This window comes from Schistocerca piceifrons, chromosome 5, assembly GCF_021461385.2.
Source record: "Schistocerca piceifrons isolate TAMUIC-IGC-003096 chromosome 5, iqSchPice1.1, whole genome shotgun sequence".
Classification (NCBI taxonomy): domain Eukaryota; kingdom Metazoa; phylum Arthropoda; class Insecta; order Orthoptera; family Acrididae; genus Schistocerca; species Schistocerca piceifrons.
Window position 1 is genome coordinate 306,251,442 of NC_060142.1, and position 26,057 is coordinate 306,277,498.

Consider the following 26,057-nt stretch of genomic DNA (forward strand, 5'->3'; position numbering starts at 1 on the left):
TCTTATATGCAGGATTTTAACACGGATGTGAACAGTCACACGGTTTGTGTTCATAATCATTCTTGCGTGATTTTAGTGCATATTTTCGTTGTGTCGCCAACATGAGTGGGCGAGCAACTGAACACCTTATAGAATTTTTCTACATTAACATACCATACGAAAAAAGTGCGATTGAAGGACAAACGACCTACTCCTATACTCAGTTTAGTTTTAAGTGAAGCCAAACAAAAACTCACTTTTCAGACAGGCTGGTACGAAAAGTATACTTGGCTGCCTGCGAATGCAGTTAATAACAGATTATATTGTTATATATGTCTTCTGTTTGGTGGTGAAAAGGAATGGTGGCTCAAATGGTTCAAATGGCTCTGAGCACTATGGGACTTAACATCTGTGGTCATCAGTCCCCTAGAACTTAGAACTACTTAAACCTAACTAACCTAAGGACAACACACACATCCATGCCCGAGGCAGGATTCGTACCTGCGACCGTGGCAGTCGCGCAGTTCCGGACTGAGCGTCTACAACCGCTAGATCACCGCAGCCGGCAAAAGGAATGGTGCAATGAGGGCATTAGTACAATAAAGAATTTTGACCGGAAACCACCAAAGCATCAGATATCAAAACGTCAGCTGCAGGACAAAGAATCATTTCATTTATTGGGCAAAAGTAGAATTGAACACGCCCTTTCTGGAGCTGCTCGTCTGACAGAAATAAAATACAACGAACAAGTTGCATCCAACAGGAGACTATTGGCTTGCATTATTCAGGAAACTGTTGTTTGTACGCAAGAACTAGCCTTTGACGGCCATCGAGAAGGTGAATCCTCCAGCTACAAAGATAACTATATGGAATTATTGGATTTACTAGCTGAAGGAGAGCAGTTAATCCAAGACCATCTTCCATCATGTTCAACCTTTAAAGGAACTTCTCCAGACATACAGAATGATGTAATAGAAATGATAACTCTGGCAGTTAATGAGAAAATAAGATCTTAAATTTAGAACTGTAATTTCATTTCGATTCAAGCTGATGAAATATTAGATATGTCACGCAAGAGTCAAATGAGTATAATATTCAGATACTGTATTGCAGACAAAATTGAGTAAAGATTCGTTGTATTTTACGATGTTTCTGGAGATAAAACTACTGAAGGTTTGTCAAACATTATAGCAGTATTGAAAGAATGGAATATGGAAAGAAAAGTGGTTAGTCAAACATATGATGGCGCTTCAGTTATGGCTGGCAGAGAAAAAGAGGATTACAACAATTGGTGAAGCAGTTCTGTCCGTATGCGCTGTTTATTCATTGTTATGCACACCAACTGAATTTGGTACCGTTACATGCCTCCAAAATCATACGACAAGTACGCATGTTTGTAAGTGATTTTACTGCATTCCATTCGTTTTTCAGCAAATCATCAAAACGAACTGTATTGCTAACTGAGAAAGAATTTAAACTGCCACATGCAAGCAACACTCGCTGGAACTTTCATTCCAGGGCAGTTTCAATAATATCTAGTCATTTCTCAGAGCTATATAGTGTTTTTAATTATACAATTGATGATACAATCTCCATTCCTTCCGAACTAACTATGCAAACGTAGAAGAGATGTGGCTCAAATTCAAAGATATAGTAGCAACAGCAATTGAGAGATTCATACCTCATAAATTGGTAAGAGATGAAACTGATCCCCCATGGTACACTAAACAGGTCCGAACACTGTTGCAGAGGCGACGGAAAAAGCAAGCGAAGTTCAGAAGAACGAGAAATCCCGAAGATTGGCTAAAATTTACGGACGCGTGAAATTTGGCACGGACTTCAATGCGAGATGCCTTTAATAGGTTCCAGAACGAAACATTGTCTCGAAATCTGGTAGAAAATCCTAAGAAATTCTGGTCGTATGTAAAGTACACAAGCGGCAAGACGCAGTCAATACCTTCACTGCGCAGTGCCGATGGTACTGTTACCGACGACTGTGCCGCTAAAGCGGAGTTATTGAACGCAGTTTTCTGAAATTCCTTCACCAGGGAAGACGAATGGAATATTCCAGAATTTGAAACACGAACAGCTGCTAGCATGAGTTTCTTAGAAGTAGATACCTTAGGGGTTGTGAAGCAACTCATATCGCTTGATACGGGCAAGTCTTCAGGTCCAGATTGTATACCGATTAGGTTCCTTTCAGATTACGCTGATACAATAGCTCCCTACTTAGCAATCATGTACAACCACTTGCTCACCAACAGATCTGTACCTACAGATTGGAAAATTGCGCAGGTCGCACCAGTGTTTAAGAAGGGTAGTAGGAGTAATCCATCGAACTACAGACCTATATCATTGACATCGGTTTGCAGTAGGGTTTTGGAGCATATACTCTATTCAAACATTATGAATCACCTCGAAGGGAAAGATCTATTGATACGTAATCAGCATGGTTTCAGAAAACATCGTTCTTGTGCAACGCAGCTAGCTCTTTATTCGCACGAAGTAATGGCCGCTATCGACAGGGGATCTCAGGTTGATTCCGTATTTCTGGATTTCCGGATCATCAAAATAAAATAAGGGAAATCAGAGCTAGAACAGAAAGGTTTAGGTGTTCGTTTTTCCCGCGCGCTGTTCAGGAGTGGAATGGTAGAGAGATAGTATGATTGTGGTTCGATGAACCCTCTGCCAAGCACTTAAATGTGAATTGCAGAGTAGTCATGTAGATGTAGATACCGACTCTCAGCGGGGCCCAGAATCTTTCAGCTGTGCTGTAGGAATGAAACGACGGATGGATGATCCTACAGCCCAGTCCACACGCAACGATCTGTCTGCGCAGACATCGGCGCAGATGTCTGTACATGCAAAAGATCGCTGCAAATGTGGTGTGTTCACACGACATAAACCCCAATCTACTACTCTCCCGCCATCCGTCGGTGTAGAAAAGAAATATCAGTGGCAAGCGACTACCTGTAAACGTCAAAAATTTAATTAAGTTATTTTGAAATATAGAAATGGAGGAAGTTCTGTTGTGGTCCATGTTCGCAACTTGTGTTGCAAAAAACATTCAGACCAACCGCAGGAAACAGAGAAAGCGGTCAAAATGGTGTAGACAGTGGCTGCTAAGGCGAAAGCAGTTTTCTTACGTAAATTTACTGTGAGAGTTGCAGGGCGAACCTAATGACTGGTGAAATTATTTGCGGATGGATGTCGAAACTTATAATTATCTCTTAAAGCTTGTTGTTGTTGTTGTGGTCTTCAGTCCTGAGACTGGTTTGATGCAGCTCTCCACGCTACTCTATCCTGTGCAAGTTTTTTCATCTCCCAGTACGTACTGCAACCTACATCCCTCTGAATCTGCTTAGTTTATTCATCCCTTGGTCTCCCTCTACGTCCGCAGCTCGTGGTCGTGCGGTAGCGTTCTCGCTTCCCACGCCCGGGTTCGATTCCCGGCGGGGTCAGGGATTTTCTCTGCCTCGTGATGACTGGGTGTTGTGTGATGTCCTTAGGTTAGTTAGGTTTAAGTAGTTCTAAGTTCTGGGGGGCTGATGACCATAGCTGTTAAGTCCCATAGTGCTCAGAGCCATTTGAACCATTTGAATCTCCCTCTACGATTTTTACCCTCCACGCTGCCCTCCAATACTAAATTGGTGATCCCCTGATGCCTCAGAACATGTCCTACTAACCGATCCCTTCTTCTAGTCAAGTTGTCCCACAAACTCCTCTTCTCCCCAATGCTATTCAATACCTCCTCATTAGTTATGTGATCTACCCATGTACTCTTCAGCATTCTTCTGTAGCACCACATTTCGAAAGCTTCTATTCTCTTCTTGTCCAAACTAGTTATCGTCCATGTTTCACTTCCATACATGGCTACACTCCATACATATACTTTCAGAAACGACTTCCTGACACTTAAATCTATACTCGATGTTAACAAACTTCTCTTCTTCAGAAACGCTTTCCTAGCCATTGCCAGTCTACATTTTATATCCTCTCTATTTCAACCATCATCAGTTATTTTGCTCCCCAAATAGCAAAACTCCTTTGCTACTTTAAGTGTCTCATTTTCTAATCTAATTCTCTCAGCATCACCCGACTTAATTCGACTACATTCCATTATCCTCGTTTTGCTTTTGTTGATGTTCATCTCATATCCTTGTAACCCCAGATATTATGAGAAAAAATACTTGTATAGAGAAGGGCAATTTCTCCTCACGAACGGCTGGCGGGAACATTAAGATTCCTAGCATCAGGAAGGAGCTACAACGATTTGGAATTTTCAACTGCAATATCGAAACAAGAGTTGAGTGAAATAATATCCGCAATTTTTCAATTAGAGCATTGTATGCTGTTGTCTTTTTGTCTCAGTCACTATATTCTTTACTTTAATTTTCCACAAACATGGGTGGTTTCTATATATTTCAATGAATTCACTTACAGACTCTCGAGAACACTGACGAATATCGGCCATTTTAATGCCCTGTGCGCACAAATACAAACACTAGACTGAGCAAACAGCTGTTTCGTGCCAGATTTGCGGCGATCTCCTGTCCACACGCTCCAACTTGTCTGCGCAGGTGTGGTTTCAACCCACAGATTTGAGAGGTGTCGTTCAAACCTCCAACTCCAACTTCTAGGTTTGCACACACCCCAGGTTGGTGCAAATCTTCTGTCCACACCCAACGATCTGTCTGTGCAGATGTCATGTGCGCAGACATTTGCGCAGACAGATCGTTGCGTGTGGATGGGCCTTACATTTGTCTAATTGCTTTGTTTCTACCGAGGGTGCTTTGTTTATGTTGTTCAATTCTTTAATGTTCTTCAGTCAAAATCTGTCAGTATAATTGCTTGCCACGACGAAATACGAACTGTTTTGAGAAACTTACGGCATTGAAGAACGGAAACATTCATCGATGAATGCATTTAATGCAGTTTGTGTTTGAGTGGCAACTTATCATTTCGTAACAGTCAAAATACATCTCTCAGGGCACACTAACTTACGAGATACTGGATTTGCAAATTGTTCAGATGGAAAGAAGATTTCAAGATTTTTCCTAAATTCAGTTTGTGAACTTTTGAACGAAAAGTGTTTCCCGAACTATCAAAAAGAATTCCCAAAGTTGAAACTGCTTCAGTTATTAGGACAGTACCCTTTTTTTCAAACAAGAACAACTTGAAAATGCACTGTGTAACATATACGCTGATGTGAAAAGACACTTATCTCCAAGAATCCTCTTAAAGTACATTGTAAACAATCATTTAGACTCTGTTTATGAAGAAACAACGAAGTTCCTGTGTTTGGTTTTGACCCTACCTGCAACTATAGCAAGCAGTGAACGAAGCACTAGTACTCTTAAACGAGTGAAGAATTATTTAAAGAATTCAATGTCCAACACCCGGCTGTCGTGTTTGAGCACGTTGGCAATAGAAAAGACTTTACTTGGAGAGCCATCCAGTGACCAGATCTTTGTAGACCGAGTTACAGACTCATTCGTGGAAAGAAAAGACAGGCGCATTGCACTTGTGTACAACAAAATATAAGTGCTTTATTTCTTGCTGCTGGAGTTCTACAAATCTGGCATCGTTTCTTGAACAAGTTAGTTATCATTATTATTATTATTATTATTATTATTAGTGGCGACGGTAATGGTGATAGCAGTAGTAGTAGTAGTTGTTGTTATTTTATTTGATGCATTTTGTTTCATTTGTTTAAATTATTGTTTATTGTACTATTTTGTCTACCTTTAATAAATGTAGAGTCTCCCCAACCTTTACAACCACGCTACGCCACTGCTTTTCTGAAGGATATAGTACAGTGTGGTATATAATGCAGACCCTTGTAAAACTGATAAAGAAGTTCCTGGATGTATGTACTTACAAGAGGCACCTTTTGTTGGAGAAAAGGAACCAACACTCTTCTTAAAGCGGAGGCCATCTTTTGTTGATGTGTACAATAAATACTTTCCAGATGGAAAGTGTGTTACTGTTTCAAATTCATCACAGTATGTGGCATTGCAGACACATACAATACTGTCATATCCAAAGCTCTTAGGAATGCATTGTGAGTCAGCATTTACTGGCACTGGAACAATAACAAAATTTGTAAATTAAGATTAACACAGTTAGCTGAGATTAAATAATCATAGCATTGAATAATAAACACCTCAAAAACCATTTTCAAACAACTGATCATCTCCATATGTGTGTAAGCTTAGATTCAAAGGAGGCAGGGAATGAATGAATAAGTCTTATGAAATAAAAATAAAAAAAACTTAATTGTGAAATAAAAACACATATATCCACTCCATGAGAAATGGTCCAAAACTGATGGCAGCAACTTCAGACGAATATCAGTCCTAGACATAATATACAAGCTGTTCTCAAAGCCCTGCTGCAACCCCCAAATGACTACCAACTTTGAGAATATTATGTGGGTTTCAGGAAAAGAAGATTTTGCTCAGAAAAAATCCTAAGCCTCAAAAACCTCATGGCAAACAAAAACTCAAGAGCAAAATCAAATGTTATCACTTTCATTGACTTTCAAAAAGCATACAACTCAATAGACTACAGATACCTGATCTCTATACTAAAAGAACTAAATCAGACAACAAAATCACAAACATAATCAGAGAGTCCTTACCAGAACATACTCCAAAGTTAAATTCAAGGGTGAACTCTCTGAACCTTTTGAGGAAAAACTACTGTATGGCAAGGAGATCCACTCTCCTCATTGCTATTTAACTGCACTATAGAGAAAGTACCCAGAGAGTGGAACATGAGGACCCAAACTGGAATCCAATGGTCAACCAAAAACCAAAGGCATCAAATTCAACTGTCTAACTTCTGCAAGTGATGTGGTCCTAATAGCCAAGTCCTTGGAAGAAGGGTGGAAAAACGGGGTGTGTCACAAAATCTCTTTTCAAAAGATCAGAAGAATGGCAAACATAAAAAAGCCACTGAAACATTTTGCACTGTAAAAAAAAAGCCAGACATGAAAGAATTCAAGTGTGAGTACCTTGAAGAATGTATATGTGGAATGCTCTTCAGAAAAAGGCAATGGAATATAGAAGAAACAAAGTTGAACTGGCCTTCCAACTTGATAAAAACAAATATTACAAAAACTCCTTCTCATGGAATGTAAAAATAAGATAGAATAGCATGATAATCAAACTGGGAACTGTACATGCAGCTAAAACACTATCCATCACCAACCATGACTCAGCTGAAAGACTTGAGACCATCCATTGTAATACATTTGTATACTCCATGATATGCCGCCCAGAGAGTAGTTGAGATGTTGCTGCTCAAGCCTGTCCCAGTATTGAATAGAGACCTTCCTTAACTCATTATGTGTGTGAGGAGAGTTTTTGTGATGACACAGACACACTGAAAGTTTCAATTAATCTTAAACATGTTCAGTTGGGTAAATGACAGCAAATTCCACAAGCCACTTCATTTGATTAATTCTTGCCTCCAGGAGAGAGCAATGTGCTTCAGCATTACTGTCTTGAAAGATGAAACCTTCACTGATATGTTAACTCTAGGGACAGACATTTGGTTGAGTGAACTCATTCGGATACTGCGCAATGCTCAAATTACCTTCAAAAGTGATGAAAACCATCCAATATCCGTACATGATGTTGTTGCTATTGTTGCTGTGGTCTTCATTTCAAAGTCTGATTTGATGCAGCTCTTTGTGCTATTCAGTCCTACTTTATCACTGCATAGCTATTGCAACCTACATCCACCAAAACCTAACACACAAAAAGGCCCTCAACTGGCTTTCTTGTAACCAACATATGGGCATCATGACACCAAGCCAGAACAGGCTTTCATCAGGAAACACAACAGAACTCCACACTGCCCTTCAATGAGTTCTTGTTTGATACAACTGAAATCATAAATGACAGTGGTTTGGGGTCAGTGGAATGTACATTGCAGGGCATCTAGCTTTGTGCTGTCCTTCAAGTAATCAAATTGTAACAATTTGTTGTGTCACTGAGGTGCCAACAGCTGCTCAAATTGCTGCTGCAGATGCAGTACGATGTGCCAGAGCCATACGCTGAACACCTTGGTCTTCCGTCTTGGTACTGCCATGCGATTGTCTGGAGCCTGCACTTCTTGTGACTGTACATTCTCATGACTGACACTGATCACTGAAGGAACATCCAGCATCTTGTGGTCCTATTGCACAAACTGGTCTTTGTCACCTTACAGGCATTCTTGGCTAACATCAACCTACCACGTCCAATCTGTTGTAATTAGGCTTACTTAATGCAGTGCCCATTATTCCAGTTCAGTGCCATTCCCAGTGTATTTGGAAGCCAAGGGTTTCTGGTGTACACTTCTCTTCTCGGAATGTGCTTATTTGGTGCAGTTCTAGCAGGGTGCAAAAAACTCTCTGTGAAAAGTATGTAGTTTGACGGTAGTGCCATTGTGTGTATTGTATGTGAGTGTTTCCTATATTATATTTATCAAGAATGACAATATGTGTGTTTTAATTCAACTGCCCACCCCTGTCCATGTGTCAATATTCACTGCACATGTAGAAATTACAACAGGTTATGGGCCAAGTGCACAGGTGTGGTGAGTTTATTTGAGTTCAGTGAAAAAAGAACTCTAGGTACAAGAACAGACAAAGATGACATACCTAAATCCTACCTCAGCTGATGACAAAGAAAAGAATTCAGAATGATGGAACCATCTGTGAAGACTGATCGCCTGCGCAGCAATAACTATTTTGCATGATCAGTTCTTGTTTGCTCTTTGATACAACATCATGAGGCATGGGATGCCATAGAACCCAGATCTGAAACACATTACAATCAGTTGGATGTAGAGAAAAAGAAGGAAAATGACAGAGCCTTGTCCATCATTCTAATGTTGTTTGAAGGCTGCTACCTAGAGATGATTGCCATTCTAAAACTAGCAAAGAAAGTGTGGGAGACATGGAAAAAATTCACTGTAAGAACCGCCTACTTAACACTATATCCAGGATGAGGGACTTAGTAAATATGAAGAAAGAAGGCGATGTGACTATGGACGACTATGCAACAAAGATACTAGCTGCCAACAGATTACTGAAGCAAGTGGGCTTTACCTTTGAATACAAAACAGTTGCAAGCTTCATGCTTCTACGACTGCCTCTGGAGAAGTATGAAGGCACCATTAGAAGTTTAGAAAGAGATGAATACAGACTGACCACAGACCTTGTCAGCAACAGACTACAATTAGAAGAGAAGCAGCTGGAACCAGATTCGAAGTCCACAAACAGCTGAGAAGAAGCCAAAGCATATGCAGCACAGGGTGGAGGTAATAAATAATGCCGGACCCACTGCAAACATCATAAACAAAACCAAAAAGGTGAGAAGAACACTGCCAGTACAAACAGACTATGTTTCTCCTGTGATGAAGCAGGAAACATTGCCAAAAAGTGCCCACATTTCCATGGAAAACAAGGAGGTGGTGCACCAAGCAAGCAGAATATTCCCAAGAAATCAGCATACAGAGCAAATGGATCCAAGCTCAACAATGCTAAGAAATATCCAAATAGTGAAGACCCAAGTGCAAGTTCAAAGGAAGATGATGAAATAGTGGGCATGACAGTGACCAAAAGTTGAGGGGATGCTGATGGAAACGTGTGTTCTGGATTGAGGAGTATTACATCATTGATTAGTCACCAAGAGATACTACAGGACTTAGGGATAGGCAACTTTGGAGAAGTGAGACTGGCCGATGGGAAAGTTACTAAAATGAATGGTAAGGGAAGTGTTGTCATGAAAGCAGAAAAGTCATGTCGGGGTAAATCAATCCAATTAATTGCCGGCCGAAGTGGCCGTGCGGTTAAAGGCGCTGCAGTCTGGAACCGCAAGACCGCTACGGTCGCAGGTTCAAATCCTGCCTCGGGCATGGATGTTTGTGATGTCATTAGGTTACTTAGGTTTAACTAGTTCTAAGTTCTAGGGGACTAATGACCTCAGCAGTTGAGTCCCATAGTGCTCAGAGCCAATCCAATTAATTGAAGTGCTTCTGGTGGTAGAACTGCATGGGAACTTGTTGTCTGTTAAACAAATGGACAAGAAAGGTGTAGTGGACTGACCCGACAGCCAATCCACTATGATGGGTAGCCGAAAGGCACGCGTTTAAACTCACGCAGGCTGGCGTGAGGTCTGAAACAGGATATGTAATGAATGCTATAAAGAAAAGTACATAGCTGCTGGAATACTTAACTTTAATCCATAATCAGTGTACATTGCTCTTGTACAGATATAATCTCCATTTCAATATAACTTGGTAATGGCGCCTTGCTAGGTCGTAGCAAATAACTTAGCTGAAGGCTATGCTAACTATAGTCTCGGCAAATGAGAGCTTATTTGTCAGTGAACTGTTGCTAGCTACGTCGGCTGTACAACTGGGGCGAGTGCCAGTACGTCTCTCTAGACCTGCCGTGTGGTGGCGCTCGGTCTGCTATCACTGACAGTGGCGACACGCGGGTCCGACGTATACTAATGGACCGCGTCCGATTTAAAGGCTACCACCTAGCAAGTGTGGTGTCTGGCGGTGACACCACAAAAGGAATGTGCATTAGATTAAAAAATGGTGATGTTAATGTCTCTATTGGTGGAGATGCAAGTGTTGAGTAGAAGATCATCAGTCAGTGATGTCAATTTAGTGCAGTGTGAATATTACAATGTGAAAAACAATACAGAGATCCAGAATGAAGTTTTCACTCTGCAGCGGAGTGTGCGTTGATATGAAACTTCCTGGCAGATTAAAACTGTGTGCCCGACCGAGACTCGAACTCCGGACCTTTGCCTTTCGCGGGCAAGTGCTAGCTGGAGTGGCCGAGCGGTTCCAGGCGCTTCAGTCTGGAACGGCGCGACCACTACAGTCGCAGGTTCGAATTCTGCCTCGGGCATGGATGTGTGTGATGTCCTTAGGTTAGTTAGGTTTAAGTAGTTCTAAGTCTAGGGAACTGATGACCTCAGATGTTAAGTCCCATAGTGCTCAGAGCCATTTGAAACATTTTTGAATAATTCAAGGTGTTATTGTGGAACATTTAAGGGAGGGTTCATTGTGAGACCTTGGTGCCAACTCAGTATTATCATCATTCATCCGGTGCACGGTTAGCTGACAGCACAGCGCATACCTGATCTGTCTTTCACTATATCCATTCTGACGAAAGGTGACCTCAAGATAAGCTAACTCAGCTGAGAAACTCTCAGGGTCTGAAATGATGTGTGACCTGGAAATCAAGGTCCAAAGTCTCTCTTCATACTGAGCTCGATAGTGACAACTATCAGCCTTTATATAGAAGTCCGTTTGAGTAGGCTTCCTATGAACAGCATGTGCCAACATACCTTCAACCTTCCCTCTGACTAATACATCCAGGAAGGGAAGGCAGACATCCACTGAATATTTGCATCGGTTGAATTCAGATATTCTAAAACAGTGTTCAAATTCTCACTGCAACGAGGCCAAACAGCAAAAGTATGGCTATACATCTGAAAAAAACACGCTTGTTTCACAGCTACCAACTCCAAGGCACGTTCCTTGAAGCCTTCCATAAACAAATTTGCAAACCTAACCTCACTTAACCGTAACAAATCAGGCGGAGAAATTCAAGTGAAGAGAGAGAGCCCACAACAAAACTAACTAGAATATCAGAGTCATGTAAACGAATTACCTTTAACCTACAGTAGTAATCCGCCGTGTTCTTAAAGTGATGCTCACAGAATAGCAAGGTGTTTTGCTAAGCAGTATGTCGGAGCACCAGTGTTACTTACAAATGGACAAGGAAGAACACCTTCTTTCTGAATCTTCAGAAGGCCATATAACATTGGGGGAACAGCACTATAAGTATTAAGACTCTTGATAGCGTCCTCCGAAAACAGACTTTTCTTCAGGAGGTTATTAGGTTTTCTCTTAACACCTTTTGCGGGGTGAGCACTGATCCTACAATATTCTGAATCTGTAAACACTGCATCATCTGAATGCAATCCTGTTTGTCCAAAACTACTGTAGCATTGGCCTTGTCCATAGGTAAAATAACAATATCCAGATAAACTCTAAGTGACTGTAAAGTAGCCCACTCTGCTGTTGTTACATTACTCTTGGGTTGATATGCCCAGTCAGCATATGATATGTTTCCTTCCTAGCCTCTTCTGCAGCCTCAGGAGGTAATTTAAAAACAGCCTGTTCAACAAAATAATAAAATCAATCACTGGCAAACGACTGGGCTTCGGTGCAAAATTTAAACATTTCCCTGCAAAGGATAAAACTTTGTCATCAAAACGTTTCTACATGAGATTTATCGCCGAACGTCGAGGTACAGCATTAGACTGTGAGCCACGAAAATGTTCGAACTTCGCCAAATGCCGGGAAGTTACAGAATAAAATTCCCATTCATTCTGTGACCATGAAGCACCATCTAGCCAATGGCAAGAAAAAGCTGACATTTTTGAAGCAGTCATTAAATGAAGTCGAAACAATTCCTTGGAATCAAAATCCAATTGTAACAAGTGTAATGGATGCTTTTATGAACAAGAATGGTGTTCTGATGTATCGTGTAGAAAAACGTTACTCCATTGGTCCCATTATATGGTTGGTGTGAGCATCACGCTAAGGACTCGATGGATTTCTTTCGTCGGTTAGAGGGAATGCATTTCACTCACTCTGATATTCTGCTAAGTTATGATATAGTCTCTCTCTTCACTCGTGTTTCTCTGCTTGTTCCGTTACAGTTAATCAAGGTTAGGCTTGGTGTCGAAATGTGTGGACTTACACCTACTTTTTATTCAGTGGCCAGTACTAAAGCAGACAGATGGAGTTGCAGTAGGAAACTCATTGTCACCTCCTATTGCAACTTTGTTTATGGAAGACTTCGAGGAACGTGCCTTGGAGTCAGCAGTTTTGAAACATGCACGTATCTTCAGATGTATAGGCCTTACTTCTGCTGTTTGGCCTTATGGCAGTGAGAATCTGAACAGCCTTTTAGAACATCTGAATTAAATCCCCCCAAATATTCAGTGGATAACTACCTTCCATTCCTGGGTGTGGTAGTCAGGAGGAAGGTTGATGGCACGTTGGGCATTGCTGTTTATGGGAAGCCTACTCACACTGATTTGTATCTACAGGCTGATACTTGTCACCATCAAGCTCAGTGTGAACCCATCTTGAGGTCACCTTTCCTCGGAATGGATATAGTGAAAGATAGATCAGACATATGTTGCACTATCGACTAACTGTGCACCAATCGAGTGATGTTTACACTGAGTTCCCACCGATGTCTACGACCTTTCTGCCTTGTGCAGGGAGCATTTCCAATAAGACTGGTCGTAATTTGTAGAAATATAACGTGGAATGTATTTTCCTACCTCCATCTAAAATTATGGTCCTTTTAGATTCCGTTAAGAATGATCTTGGTTTGTGTAAAACAAGTGTCTATTTTATTCCTTGCAGCTGTGGCATGTCATACAAGGGCTGGAACTTAAATAGTGGCAACTATTTATTCACAACTGATACAAAAGACTTACATGTTTGCACCTGTTACTGTCCTTCAAAGTAGTCACCAGCGTTGTGTAGAACCCGTTGCCAGCGATGTGGAAGGCGTAGTATACTGTTAGCAGAGCTTGTTCTGTTGGTGGTGCGAATGGAATGGTCTACTGCCTGTCGAATCTCAGGAACAGTTCTGAAGCAAATGCCATGAAGTGGTTCCTTCATCTTCGGAATCAAATCAAAGTCACAAGGACTTAAGTCCGGTGAGTATGGTGGATGGTACAATACTTCTCAGTCCCATCGTCTGAACAGAGCAGCCACAGCTTCCGCTGTATGCGCCACCGCAGTTCGTGCAAAATGATGGGTGGGTTGCGCAGAGAGTGTCGCCGTTTCTTTCGTAAGGCTGGTCGCAGGTGATGCTCCAAAAATGAACAGTAACACTGCGCATTGGCGGTCTGCCGTTAGGATAACACCATCACTGTCGTACACGAGAATCACCATAACTTTCACCATACTGGGGCTCTGATGCACTTTCGTCCTTCGCGGCGACCCATAATGAATCCATTCATTGGATTGGCGTTTCAGTTTTGGCTCGTACGATGTGGCCCATGTCTTGTCCAGTGTTACGATACGGCGTAAGAAAGCCTCTCCTTCGCGAGCGCTCCAAGTGCGTCTGAGCAGTGCATAACGCATCCATTTCTGCATTTCCGTCAAGTCATGCGGAGCCCATCGTGATGTAAGTTTTCGCAGGCCCAGGCGTTCCTAGAGGATGCGAACCACAGTCGTATGCGGTAATCCGGTTTGGGGGGGAGCTCACGAATCTTATGGCGTCGATCACTGTCCACTAAGGCGGCAACAGCATGCACTTCTTCAGAGACGCTAGGAGGACCTGCCCGATGTATGTCTGCCACAGTTTGCCGACCTTCGTTGAACGCTTTTACCCACAGTCCTGTACAGCAACGCCCCTTGAAGACCTTGATAACACTGTCGTGCTGTACGACCTCTGGCACATTCAATCTTGATCCAACTCCGTCGCTCCTGTTTCAAAAACATAGTGACTCCATTACGTTAGAACGGTTGCTCACAATTGACTGTGTCTTCCTCGATCGTGTGCACGCCGGTGACGTGGGACGGGCGAGTCCATTTGCTCGGAGGTACGGTAGGTATGTCAACAACGTGTGCTGTCAGCGACAGTAGTAGATTCCATTACATAGTGTCTCCACAGCAGTGTTGCCACTATTTAAGTTCCAACCTACGCATATTGGTCAGACTGTCAGGACCGTGGAGCATAAGCGTCACACACGCTTATAACAACCGAAAAAATTGGCAATTGCAGAACATTGTCTTAGCACCGGTCACCCTATCGAATATAACAATACGGAGATTCTGTCATGCATTTCCAGCTATTTGGGTTGCGTTACAAAGGGAAGTAGTTGAAATTAAATTAGCAAGTAACGTTGTACATAGAGATAGAGGTTTTTACAGAGTTAGTGCTACCAGGCCTACCTTACTGTTAGTGAGCCATTCATGAAGTCAGCTACTGTGAAAGCGATCGTTAAGACATAGTGGAACCACATGTGAAAATCTATGAAACCAAACAGTGTTCCATGAAATACTTCGCTTCGCCATTGTTGATTATGTAATAATATTTCAATGGATGGATAATTTTATTGCCTTACAGTGGGGTAACTGAGAAAAAGGTATTCTTCTAGACATAAAATTAAACTTCTGTAAGTTAATCTGCCGTGTCTTACATTCGAACTTCAAAAAACAGTTTAATAAATGTATGACATGATCCCTGTGTGTGGCGTCACATGCCTCTTGCAGCACCGGATATAAGCACGGCTCTCACTCCCTTGCTTTCCGTTGACGTGTGTGCTGACAGAGTGATAATGTGCTTGCTTCTCATTGCTCGTCTGTTGCATGGAGTGTTGCTTAACCACACAGCCTATCCCTCCCCTACTACAAACAACGGCTGAGATGTTTGTGGAACAAAACGTACATTCCTGACGACAACACCGAGAAGGATAATAGAAAACATAAATTTTTTGTACAGAATAACAGGAAGAATACAAGATAAAATTTGTAGGTGCTTGAGAATAGTAGGAAGAATACACAATAAAATCTTGAGGAGCATCAACAGCTTTGACCTAAGAATGGGCGATTTATTATAGTCAATCGATTAATCGTAATTGTTCTGGTAATCGGTTAGGGAAATGCAGATGTTTCTTTCACGTCAATTAACTTTACCTAATCGATTATCATTATCATTAGTTATTGCAAGTTTTTACGTTTTTCCTTTAATGCATATTGAGTGTTGACTTGTCTATAGCTTAATTACGGAAAAAACGGCACTGAAGCAGTGTGTCCAGTTCTGCGTAGTGTGGTTCAAAAATGTATGGGAGTAGTGGCTTCCTGTGTTCAGTCTGAAAGACTTCTAAGGAAGGGGACAGGGGGACAAAGCAACATAGGCATCCGCAAGTATGGGCAAGAGGGCTACTTGTCCCCCTCCCCTCCTCGCTGGAATCTGTGGTAGAGTTTTATTCTTATGTTGAATGGATAACCATCTGTTCTCTGGAATATAATGATATGATAAATTTTTGTGACACACATAAAATTTAGTTCTTATTGCTCTTTTTCGAAACTCACCAACTAATTAATATCAAAATGGCAATTTTCAGAGCCTTGCCCCCCTCCCCCCCCCCCCCACCCCCTTCCTGGAAAAGTTTCTACAGACGCCCATGTACAGCAACAGTTTGCCATTTGGTCCAATCTGATATGGATAAACTATCTGAAAGATTCACTGTACACGGTGGCTACAAAGTGCAAAGTCCCGTTACCCCCATTAAAACCAACATGAAGCCCTCAACTTGAATAAATAACGTGAACATTTGTTCTTTAGATGGGTTTTCTTGAGATATGAACCATGTAGAGATGCTTATGAGAGACAAATCGCCATTATCGATGGAGATCTACGCAACTGGGCCCTCTGAATTGCAAATAAGATGAACACTGCTGTTTCAGATCTTCTTCGGCCTGATTAAGCAGATTCAAGAAATCATACTATACAGGAAGTCGCAAAACGACCAAGTTTACTTCAGCTACAAGTGAAGAGAAAGTGCCATTAATTCATAGCTGATAGTAACAAGACGAAGCTTGCTGATTTTCCCACGTCTGCTGTGTTTATGGCTGTTGGTTTCGTGAAACAACTGCGAGCAAACCGCGCTTTCTCATTTCGAGCTGAAAGAAGACAGAGTCTGTTGTGCAATCAAATAATGCTATGGCACAATCAAATACAACAATGACAGTGGTAAGTATGAGTGGATTACTGTTTCCACAACTTTATATTTGTCTTCAGGGACCTCAAGGCATATTAGGTCCAAAAATAAAAAGGTGCTGTTTAGTAGAAACATTTGATAATCGACCTATCAAAATCTGTAAAAGTAGTAATGTATAATTTTTAACATTTCATTAGAAGGGGTTCCTAACCAGTTGCAGAAACTAATTCATTGCTTTTTGCAATTTTGTCATATGATGACATAGTTGGAGACCGTGGCTGTTATTTGAAGACAAATGTTGATGGTGTTGAGACAGGAACCAGCCACAAATTTATTTTCAGTTCCTTTATTCAAAGGGTACCGTTACCGGTTTCGAATCGTTACGATTCATATTCAGACGGTTTCCTTGCTTTCTTTACAACATGGGGCGCGTTTTTTTTACAGATTAATTGTCCTAAAATATAAATAATACATCATTATAAGCACATCACACAGATAGTTGCGATTTTCATTGGATGTGACTTACGTGAAATGTCGGTTTGGAGTGTTTGTTTTCATAACATTCGTCCAACAGATATGAATACATTCCCACTGCATTCTTATCGTTGCACACGTAAATTTTTCTCACTGAACACTTCAGATTGCTTTTGTTAGACCTTTGGCCTGGATACAAAGAACCTCTGTCTTTCATAAGATTGACAACAAGACTATTGATACAATTCAGATTACACCCAGAATCAACTAAGGAATGTGACTCTCAATAAAGAAGTTTTCGATTGTGGAAAGAATTTTTACAGAAATTATGGGAGAATATAATTTCCGGTAGCTCCATATAATTTGAGGTGTATCAGAAGAATAGTATTCTAAAATTTCGGTCATTTGTGCATTGTCAGTTTACGTCGGCACATTTTACCCCAGATCACGTAAGAAACAGATTGACCGTCCTTACGGCGGATCAGGCAACCATAAAAATAGTTTTCCCGTCGGTCAACAGATATCACAGGCGACGCTACAATGCTAACTGACCTGTCCATGTCGCGGTATTGGCAACGCTGTATTTTCGGTGACGTGAATGACGCTGATTTGCGTTCGGCTAGAGCGCTGCGCGCGAAATGCATTCGTCACACTGCTGATTGTAGCTCATGATCGGCTGTGGTTTTTCCCGAGTTTTCAATCTAAGAATGTAGATTAGCTCTTATAATTCTACAAACCAAGTTTATTTTGAAGCGGGAACGTGTTGTATCTCCGCTTACAGTCGCTCATGTGCAGTGAACCGGCATTTATCGCCGCGCCCACGCACTATGCTCATGGGAGAGGCTTTGTGGCAATAAATGACTAAAGCGGTTTCTGGACAGGACACATTTATTTTTCCTGCCGTTACAATAAATGACAAATAATATACTTCGCTAATGTCCGTCTACATAGGCGCGTTGCACTGGCGGCACGGCTCGGTCACCGATCCCGGAGGGTGTACACTCCAGTGACGAGCCGTGGCGCGACCGCGTGGACCGAGCGAGACAAAAGACCGCGTCACAGAATGTTCTGCTCTTGGCGCGACCGGAGGCGCCGTAACGTCCGCGAAGAAACGAAAGACAATTTAACGGCGACTGCGTTTACGACCGCGCGTACGCATTTACGGCGGAGTCACGTTGACTCGACGCACGTGGTCCGCGGCGGAAGAACTGGGGAGACGTGTGTCGCGTCGCGTCGACTAGCTCGCACCGATGGCAGCTTTGTTCCCGTGCGGTCCGGTGTGCGACGCACCGTTGCCGAAATTCCGCATAACGGTACAGCTGCCCCTACTTGTGTCGGCAGTGCCGTAGTTCAGCCCTTCGTGCGTTGGACGGTGCTGCCGCCACACAGATCCCCCCTTGGAGAGCGGAGCTCCGTAGCTGCGAAAACGCGGCGATCGTTCGCGTGTGTTTAAAGTTCGTGCACTGCGTGATGGCAGTGCGGCAGCTTTGGCGGGGGTCGGTCGGCGTCGGAAGGGCGGCGGCCCGTGACGTCAGCGCGCCGGACCGGCGAGCGTGCGGTGGGCGTGTCCTCGCGCTGGCGGCTAGTGACAGCGGCAGCAGGCACTGGCTGCGACTGTCCGTAGCGATGCGCGTGAAGGCGCGCGTTGCAGGTCATTGGTGGCGACGTCTGGAAGGCGCTTGCGCGAGTGCGGTACCGTCGGAACTCGAACGCGGGTCCGGGAGCTACTACGGACAAGCCGGGCGGTGTGGTGCGCGATGTCCGGAGCTCGACGGAGAAGCGAATGAGGTAAGCAGGCGCGGGTGCCGATCCGGCCTCAACGCCCGACGCGGCGGAGGCAAAAGACGCGAACGCGGGTCCAGGAGCTGTGACGAACGCTCGACTGGAGTTACCGGCCGAAGGCGCTTGCAGCTGGAGGTCGGGTCTCTACAGCGGACGGCGGCTCGTGGGCGCCGAATTCTGACGGCGTTCGGCGGCTCGGGCGCGTGACTGCCGGTTTCGGTGTCGTGGCGCGCTGGCGACGCAGCACGGCCGTTTGAATCGGACGCGGCGGCCGGCGCGCGTGACGTAGTCCGCTGGCGGCTGTGGTGGGGGCGACCGGTGCGCCTGTGGTGGGCGCGGTCCGGGCGGCCGTACCAGCTGCCTGGGCGTGGTGGTGGGAGGCGCACGTGGCGGCGCGATGACAGCGGGCTGCAGCTGTGTGTCACCGGCGGCTCCGGGTGCGGGTTCCGTCTGACCGCTGGCAGAGGGCGTGTCGTCCGTGAACAGATCTTCTGCCGGGTCGAAGAAATGCGTGGCTGATGGAGCGGGCAAGACGTAGGCTGGTTTGACGCGGTCGACTGACACTGTCGACGGCTTTCCGTTGCACTCGAGGACCAGCGTTTTGTCTCCTCGGGCGATCACGCGGTGCGGCCCACTGTAGGGCGGTCGGAGAGGTGGCCGTACTGCGTCGGTACGCAACATGACGTGCGTGCAGCGCTGCAGGTCGGCGTGGACGAATATCTTCCCGGTGCCGTGCCGCGTCGGTGCGTGCGCTCGGAGGCCGGCCATGTGACTGCGCAGACGTTCCGCCAGAGTGGGTGCCACGGCGTCGCGTGGGAGACTTGCATCTTCGACAAAATCGCCCGGGATTGTCAGAGATTGCCCGTAAACGAGGTCGGCAGGTGACGCGCCGATCTCCTCCTTCGGCGTGACTCGCAGGCCGAGCAGCACCAGTGGGAGCGCCTCTGGCCATGAGGTGTCGTGGCAGGTTAGAGCGGCTTTGAGAGTCCTGTGGAACCGTTCGACCATGCCATTCGACGCCGGATGGTAGCTGGTTGTCCTGTGTAACCGGGTGCCACACAGTCTGGCGACGTGCGTGAACAACGCGCAGTCAAACTGGCGGCCGCGATCAGTTGTCACGTGACTGGGACATCCGAAGCGTGCCACCCAGGTGTCGACGAATGCGGTGGCGACGGTCTCGGCTGTGACGTCCGCGACGGGCGTTGCTTCCGGCCAGCGAGTGAAGCGGTCCACCATTGTTAGGAGGTACCGCTTGCCTTGTGAGAGAGGAAGCGGGCCGACGAGGTCCACGTGGACGTGTGCAAATCGGCGTGTCGCGTCCGGGAAGGTGCCCACGGGTGCGTGGGTGTGCCTCCCGACTTTGGCGCGCTGACATGACGTGCAAGTGCGCGCCCATTCGCGGCAGTCCTTCCGAAGCCCGGGCCAGACGAAACGCGCAGCCACGAGCGTCGCAGTGGTGTTGGTGCCGGGGTGTGACAGTCCGTGGACACGGTCGAAGGCACTGCGTCGGAATTTCTCCGGGAGAAACGGTCGGTGCGTGCCGGTTGAGGTGTCACACCAAATCTTCCGTGCGGAGCCGGGGACAGGCACCAGCTCCAGTTGCAGGCCGCTGGAAGTGTCGTGACGGAATCGGTGTAGTTCTTCGTCACTCTCCTGTACTTGGGCCACGTCCTCAAAGTTCACAGGGGGTGAAATAACGGCACACGCTCGGGACAAACAATCGGCGACGATATTGTCTATCCCCGAAATGTGTCGAATGTCAGTCGTGAATTGCGACACGTACTCTAACTGCTGGAGTTGGCGCGGTGAACACTTAGTGTGGTTGTTCTCGAACGCGTGGGTAATGGGTTTGTGATCGGTGAAAATGATGAACTGTCGGGCTTCTATGGACGGTCGGAAGTATTTCACCGCCGCGTACACCGCAAGCAACTCTCGGTCATAAGCGCTCCAAGCACGTTGCGAATCGGAAAGCTTTTTGGAGAAAAAACCGAGAGGCTGCCAACTCCCGCCGACGCGCTGTTGTAACGCCGCGCCGATGGCGGCCTGGCTGGCGTCCACGACTACAGCTAAGTCCGCGTCATGTACCGGGTGCGCGAGCAGCGTCGCTTCCACGAGATTCCTTTTTGAGTCCGTGAAGCTCTGCTCCATTGCGTCTGTCCAATTCACGAGGGTCTTTCCTTTTGAAGTAGGACCTTGTAACGCCTTAGTCAGCGGCTCTTGCACTGCTGCGGCGTTGGGCAGGTGTCGACGATAAAAGTTCAACATGCCGAGGTAGCGTCGTAATTCTTTGTGCGTCTGCGGACGCGGCATGTTCTGTATTGCCTTAACTTTCTCCGGTAGCGGTGTCGATCCGGTGGGCGTAATTAAATGGCCGAGGAACTCAATTTCCGTCACGCCGAACTCGCATTTAGCGGGGTTAATGACGATGTCGGCTTCACTCAGGCGCTGAAAGATGGTCGTTAAGTGGCGGCGGTGGAGTTCGGGCGACTTGGAATACACCAAGATGTCGTCGAGGTACGCGAAGCAAAATGGCAAGCCTCGCAAGACGCCGTCCAGGAACCGCTGCCAAGTCTGGGCAGCATTCCGAAGACCGAAAGTCATAAACAGGCTTTCGAAAAGCCCAAAGGGCGTTACGATGGCTGTTTTTTCGATGTCTTCGGGCGCCACCGGAATTTGGGTGTACGCCTTTGCGCAGTCAACCTTGCTGAACACCGCGCAGCCCGCCAAGGCGTAGCTGAAGTCTTGAAGGTGTGGGACTGGGTAGCGGTCCGGCACCGTTCGCGAATTAAGGGCGCGATAGTCCCCACAGGGGCGCCACGAATTGTCTTTCTTGGGCACTAAATGCAACGCCGATGACCATGGGCTGCTCGATGGTCGCACGATGCCTTGCCGCAGCATGGCCTCGAACTCCGCCTTTTCTGCTGCGAGTCTGTCCGGCGCGAGTCGACGTGGGCGACACGATGTGGGGGGTCCGGGTGTGGTTATTATGTGGTGCACCGTCGAATGTTTGATGTCTCTCGGCGCACCGGCTGGGCGGGTGAGGTCGGGGAATTGTTCCAGAATGTCAGCGTACGGTCCGGGGCACTTCACGGGTTTAACGCTGTAGTATGCAGCCTGCCGGCGCTGTCCCGCAATCTTTAACTTAGTCGTGGCGTCGATGAGCTGGCCGTTTGCGATGTCGGCTAGCAGCCCGTAGTGGCCGAGAAAGTCTGCGCCCAGGATCGGCTCATTGACGTCGGCCACGGTAAAAGTCCACGAGAACGTGCGCCGTAGGCCCAGATCTATATTGCGGCTGTGTGTGCCGTAAGTTTTAATAGTGGAGTTGTTCGCCGCTGTAAGGCAGAGTGCCTCGGCCCGCCTGCGGTCTCGTAACATAGAACGGGGGAAGATCGAGAGGTCCGAACCCGTGTCGACGAGGTACCTCACGCCTGCCCCCCGTTCCGCAACAAACAGACGCTTCGATATCATATTGCAGCCGGGTGCGCCTAGGTCCGGTCGCAGCTGGCGTTTGGGTGCGAGCAAGGAGCGCGGCACCTGGTTGCTTCGTTGCCGAAGCGGGCGTGGTACCAGCAGTAGCCGCTTTGTGCGTGGTGTGACGTCGGCGGGGTACCGTTGGAGCGGCTGTTGCTGCGTTGCCGGCTGCGCGAGCCACGCCGCCTGTCGCCCGGTCTGTTGCCGCTGCGGCGCGTGCTGCCCTCTTGCTGCGAGCGCGCCAACCGGTCGACTTGCGTCGAGAGAGCTGCCACCTGTGCGGTCAAGTTTTGCACTAGCTGGTGCAGGTCGGCATCCGATGCGGGTGCGGGAGGCGCTGGCCGCCACGGAGGTGGGGGGACGGAGTCGTAAGCTGCCGCAGCCGCGGTGCTAGGCGCCGTTGTCAGCGCGTCGTGCACCCTGTCGGCCAAGTTAGCGACGGCGTCCAGCTGCATCTCCGTCTGTGCGGCTATCACTGCCTGCACCTGAGCTGGGAGGCTGCGCACCCAGATAGTGCGCAACAGCGAATCTGGCACCATATCGGACTGCGCGAGGCTCCGCAAGTGGCGCAGGAATTGCGAGGGCCTCCGATCGCCGCATTCCTCTTGCCGCAGCAGTTGGTGCACACGCTGTTCCTCTGACGACGAAATCCGCCGGATCAGCTCTTCCTTGAGCCGTTTGTAGCTCGACTGCGTCGGTGGGGCGGTGATTATATCCCGCACTTCGGCCGCATAGTTCTGGACCAGCTGGCTCACTACGTGCCCAAATTTCGCCAGGTCGCAGGTCACGTGGTTGCTCATAAATACCGCCTCAACCTGGCTGAACCACATCACGGGGTCGCGCGGCCAAAAGGGAGGCAGCCTGATCAATGCCCGTCCAGCGCTTGTCGGCGTTCCCGCGGTCGTAGGAGGCGTCGGTGTGGCTGGGATTTGCGCGCCAACATTGTCCTGAGCTGTCTGCGGCTGCGCGGCGTCCGCGCGTGTAGTCCGTGCCTGTAGCTCATTCTCTAGCCTCGTGTTGCGTGCGAGCAGTTCTTCGACGGTCTTTCGCAACTCCTCTAGTGTCGCCATCTTAGTTCAGAGTCGAATCCTCGTACAAGAGGAAAGCACACAGTCAAAATAACACAAGGGAAACACACGAAAAGAAAAAAATAACACTAAGCAGTCCGCGATCAAAATATACGCACACAAAAACAATACAAAAAAAAGTTAGTTAAAAAAATTTACTACGGAGCACTGTTCGGCGCGGGCGTATGCGCGCAAGCCTACCCGCGGTTCCACGTCTCTCGTACCAACGAACGTTTGTCACCACGTGTTTTTTTTTTGCCTCAGATCACGTCGGGGTCACCACGTGTTTTTTTTTGCCTCAGATCACGTCGGGGTCACCAGTGAAGCGGGAACGTGTTGTATCTCCGCTTACAGTCGCTCATGTGCAGTGAACCGGCATTTATCGCCGCGCCCACGCACTATGCTCATGGGAGAGGCTTTGTGGCAATAAATGACTAAAGCGGTTTCTGGACAGGACACATTTATTTTTCCTGCCGTTACAATAAATGACAAATAATATACTTCGCTAATGTCCGTCTACATAGGCGCGTTGCACTGGCGGCAATTTCTCACAATCATATGCGAAATGAAATAAATGAAAAGTAACACACAAACATTTCTCGCGAGTTAGTGTATAATGCAGACTGTATTGCAGTCGCAAGGGTTTTATACTCGCCTTCCATGCCGTCTTCTTCTCTTTGCTATACAGCTCTTCTGATACGGATTATGGTGGTAAAAAAGATCTCCACGTGCAGGTTTACACTAGAAAGTTTTCAAAATCCGCACTCGGTTATGATGCGAATTAAGGCTGGACATATTTCAGTGAGAGTCATTTCAAATTTAAATTCTTTTACTTTGCATGTAACTTATCGTAAATGATATAAGAGTGGCACAAAACGATGAATTTTGGATTGTTGTTGAAAGGGGGCTGCAAACGCGTTAATATACAAGTGAAAGCGTGTTTTTCGAGAATATTTTGGCGGTGTCAACTTTGAAGAGCCACAGACGGCAAACCATAATTATGTTAAAAATTTACTTTGTGCAGTTTAAAGATAACCCGCAAATATTCGCAACAGACGTACGCTTTCATCTGCAACACAGTTATTACTGGGGATATCCGCACTCGCGCAGACCTGTTACTATAAGTAGTGTTGTTTTCAAGTGAAAGCTGTGTGAGGATTAATAGCGCTCAGATAAAAAAAATTAAAATAGGCAGCATCTAAAGTTTGCATGTTATGCTCGTTCTCTTCTATTCTCCTCCCTTCATTCCAGTATAAACGCTTGTTCACAAGTATAAACGAATGGCAGTGAACATTGGCGAATTATCTATGAAGATTAGTTTGCAGCAGTGTAAACGAGGTTTTACACTCGTTCACTTCATTCGCTCTAGTATATACCAAGATTTAGAGGGACCGATGATCGAGCAGTTAGATGACGGCTATTATTCATTTATTTCACTGTAGCGATTTCAGCTCTAGAGCCATTTTCAAGTACTAAGGGAAAGGTCTTGTAAGGTAATGCTTCTTAAATTGTTTACCAAATGTTACCACACTATGCTTTGCATTTTGTTATCCATATGTTATATTGGTTTCAGTTTTCACATTGCACACAAAAATGCCTCTACACCCAAAATTACGATAGTGAAGTGAATAAACAGTTTTAAAAAGTCCAAATCGCAGCAAAGATTTCATTTAAAAATTATATGACGTGATTCTTGTACAGGAAGGGCTGCCACGTTATATCGAATATAACATCGACAAAATTTAAAAAGGATCGAATGCTTATGGCTCTTTATTAATTCTTACTCGTAACTAATTTATTGATTTACCTGAATTTAAAATCCACTCGCGTAACCTTTCTTTATCTTTGACGGGAAATCTGAACATTTTTAGTTCAGGATTTGTTCGTCTACTCCCTCCATTAAACATATCTATGTTAAAAACAACGATATTAATTAGCTTCACTAATAAATGTTAAGTAGCTAGTATATAGGCCTACATTTCCGCAAAGAATTTAAAAAAACTGGTAATTATGCATTTCCAAAAACTGTCCAACTATTGTTAGCTGCAAACAATGACAAATATAAGTGTGGTAGCATTGCTCTGTTCTTTGTATAACAGACCTTAGTATCACACAAAAAACATTACTTGGGGATTGCTTTGTAAACATAAAAGCAAAGACGTAAAATAACAATCGAATAACCGATTATTAATTAGGATATAATTAATCACGATTCATATTCATAACAGCCCATCCGCACTCGACCTGGTTGGGCACCGAGGAGAACTGAGCCTGGATGTTACATACGAGTTCGTCACTTGATGCTGGACCTTTCCCCTATTTATCTTCAGCCTCACAGAGAAAAACAGACACTTGTGTGTTCGTCTTCAATGCATTCCTATACCATTCATCCGATTACAATGAAACTTAAGTGAGTTGCTGTGTGCCCACCTACAATGGTTTCTGTGCGATAGGAACCACACACCACACGTATGGATGGGGGTGACATAGCAGCTTAACTCAGGAA

The 26,057-nt window shown here is 45.6% G+C and overlaps 1 protein-coding gene across 1 annotated transcript; it reads right to left on the reverse strand.

Annotated features, from left to right (window-relative positions):
* Nucleotides 1–19,157: 19,157 nt before the first annotated feature.
* LOC124798957 lies at nucleotides 19,158–20,249 on the reverse strand. Its single transcript, XM_047262491.1, has one exon. The coding sequence runs from the start codon at nucleotides 20,247–20,249 to the stop codon at nucleotides 19,158–19,160; it is 1,092 nt and encodes a 363-aa protein (XP_047118447.1).
* Nucleotides 20,250–26,057: the final 5,808 nt, after the last annotated feature.

Coding starts and splice junctions, on each gene's coding strand:
- LOC124798957 (XM_047262491.1), bottom strand. CDS start 20,249: ATGGTGGACCGCTTCACTCGCTGGCCGGAAGCAACGCCCGTCGCGGAC.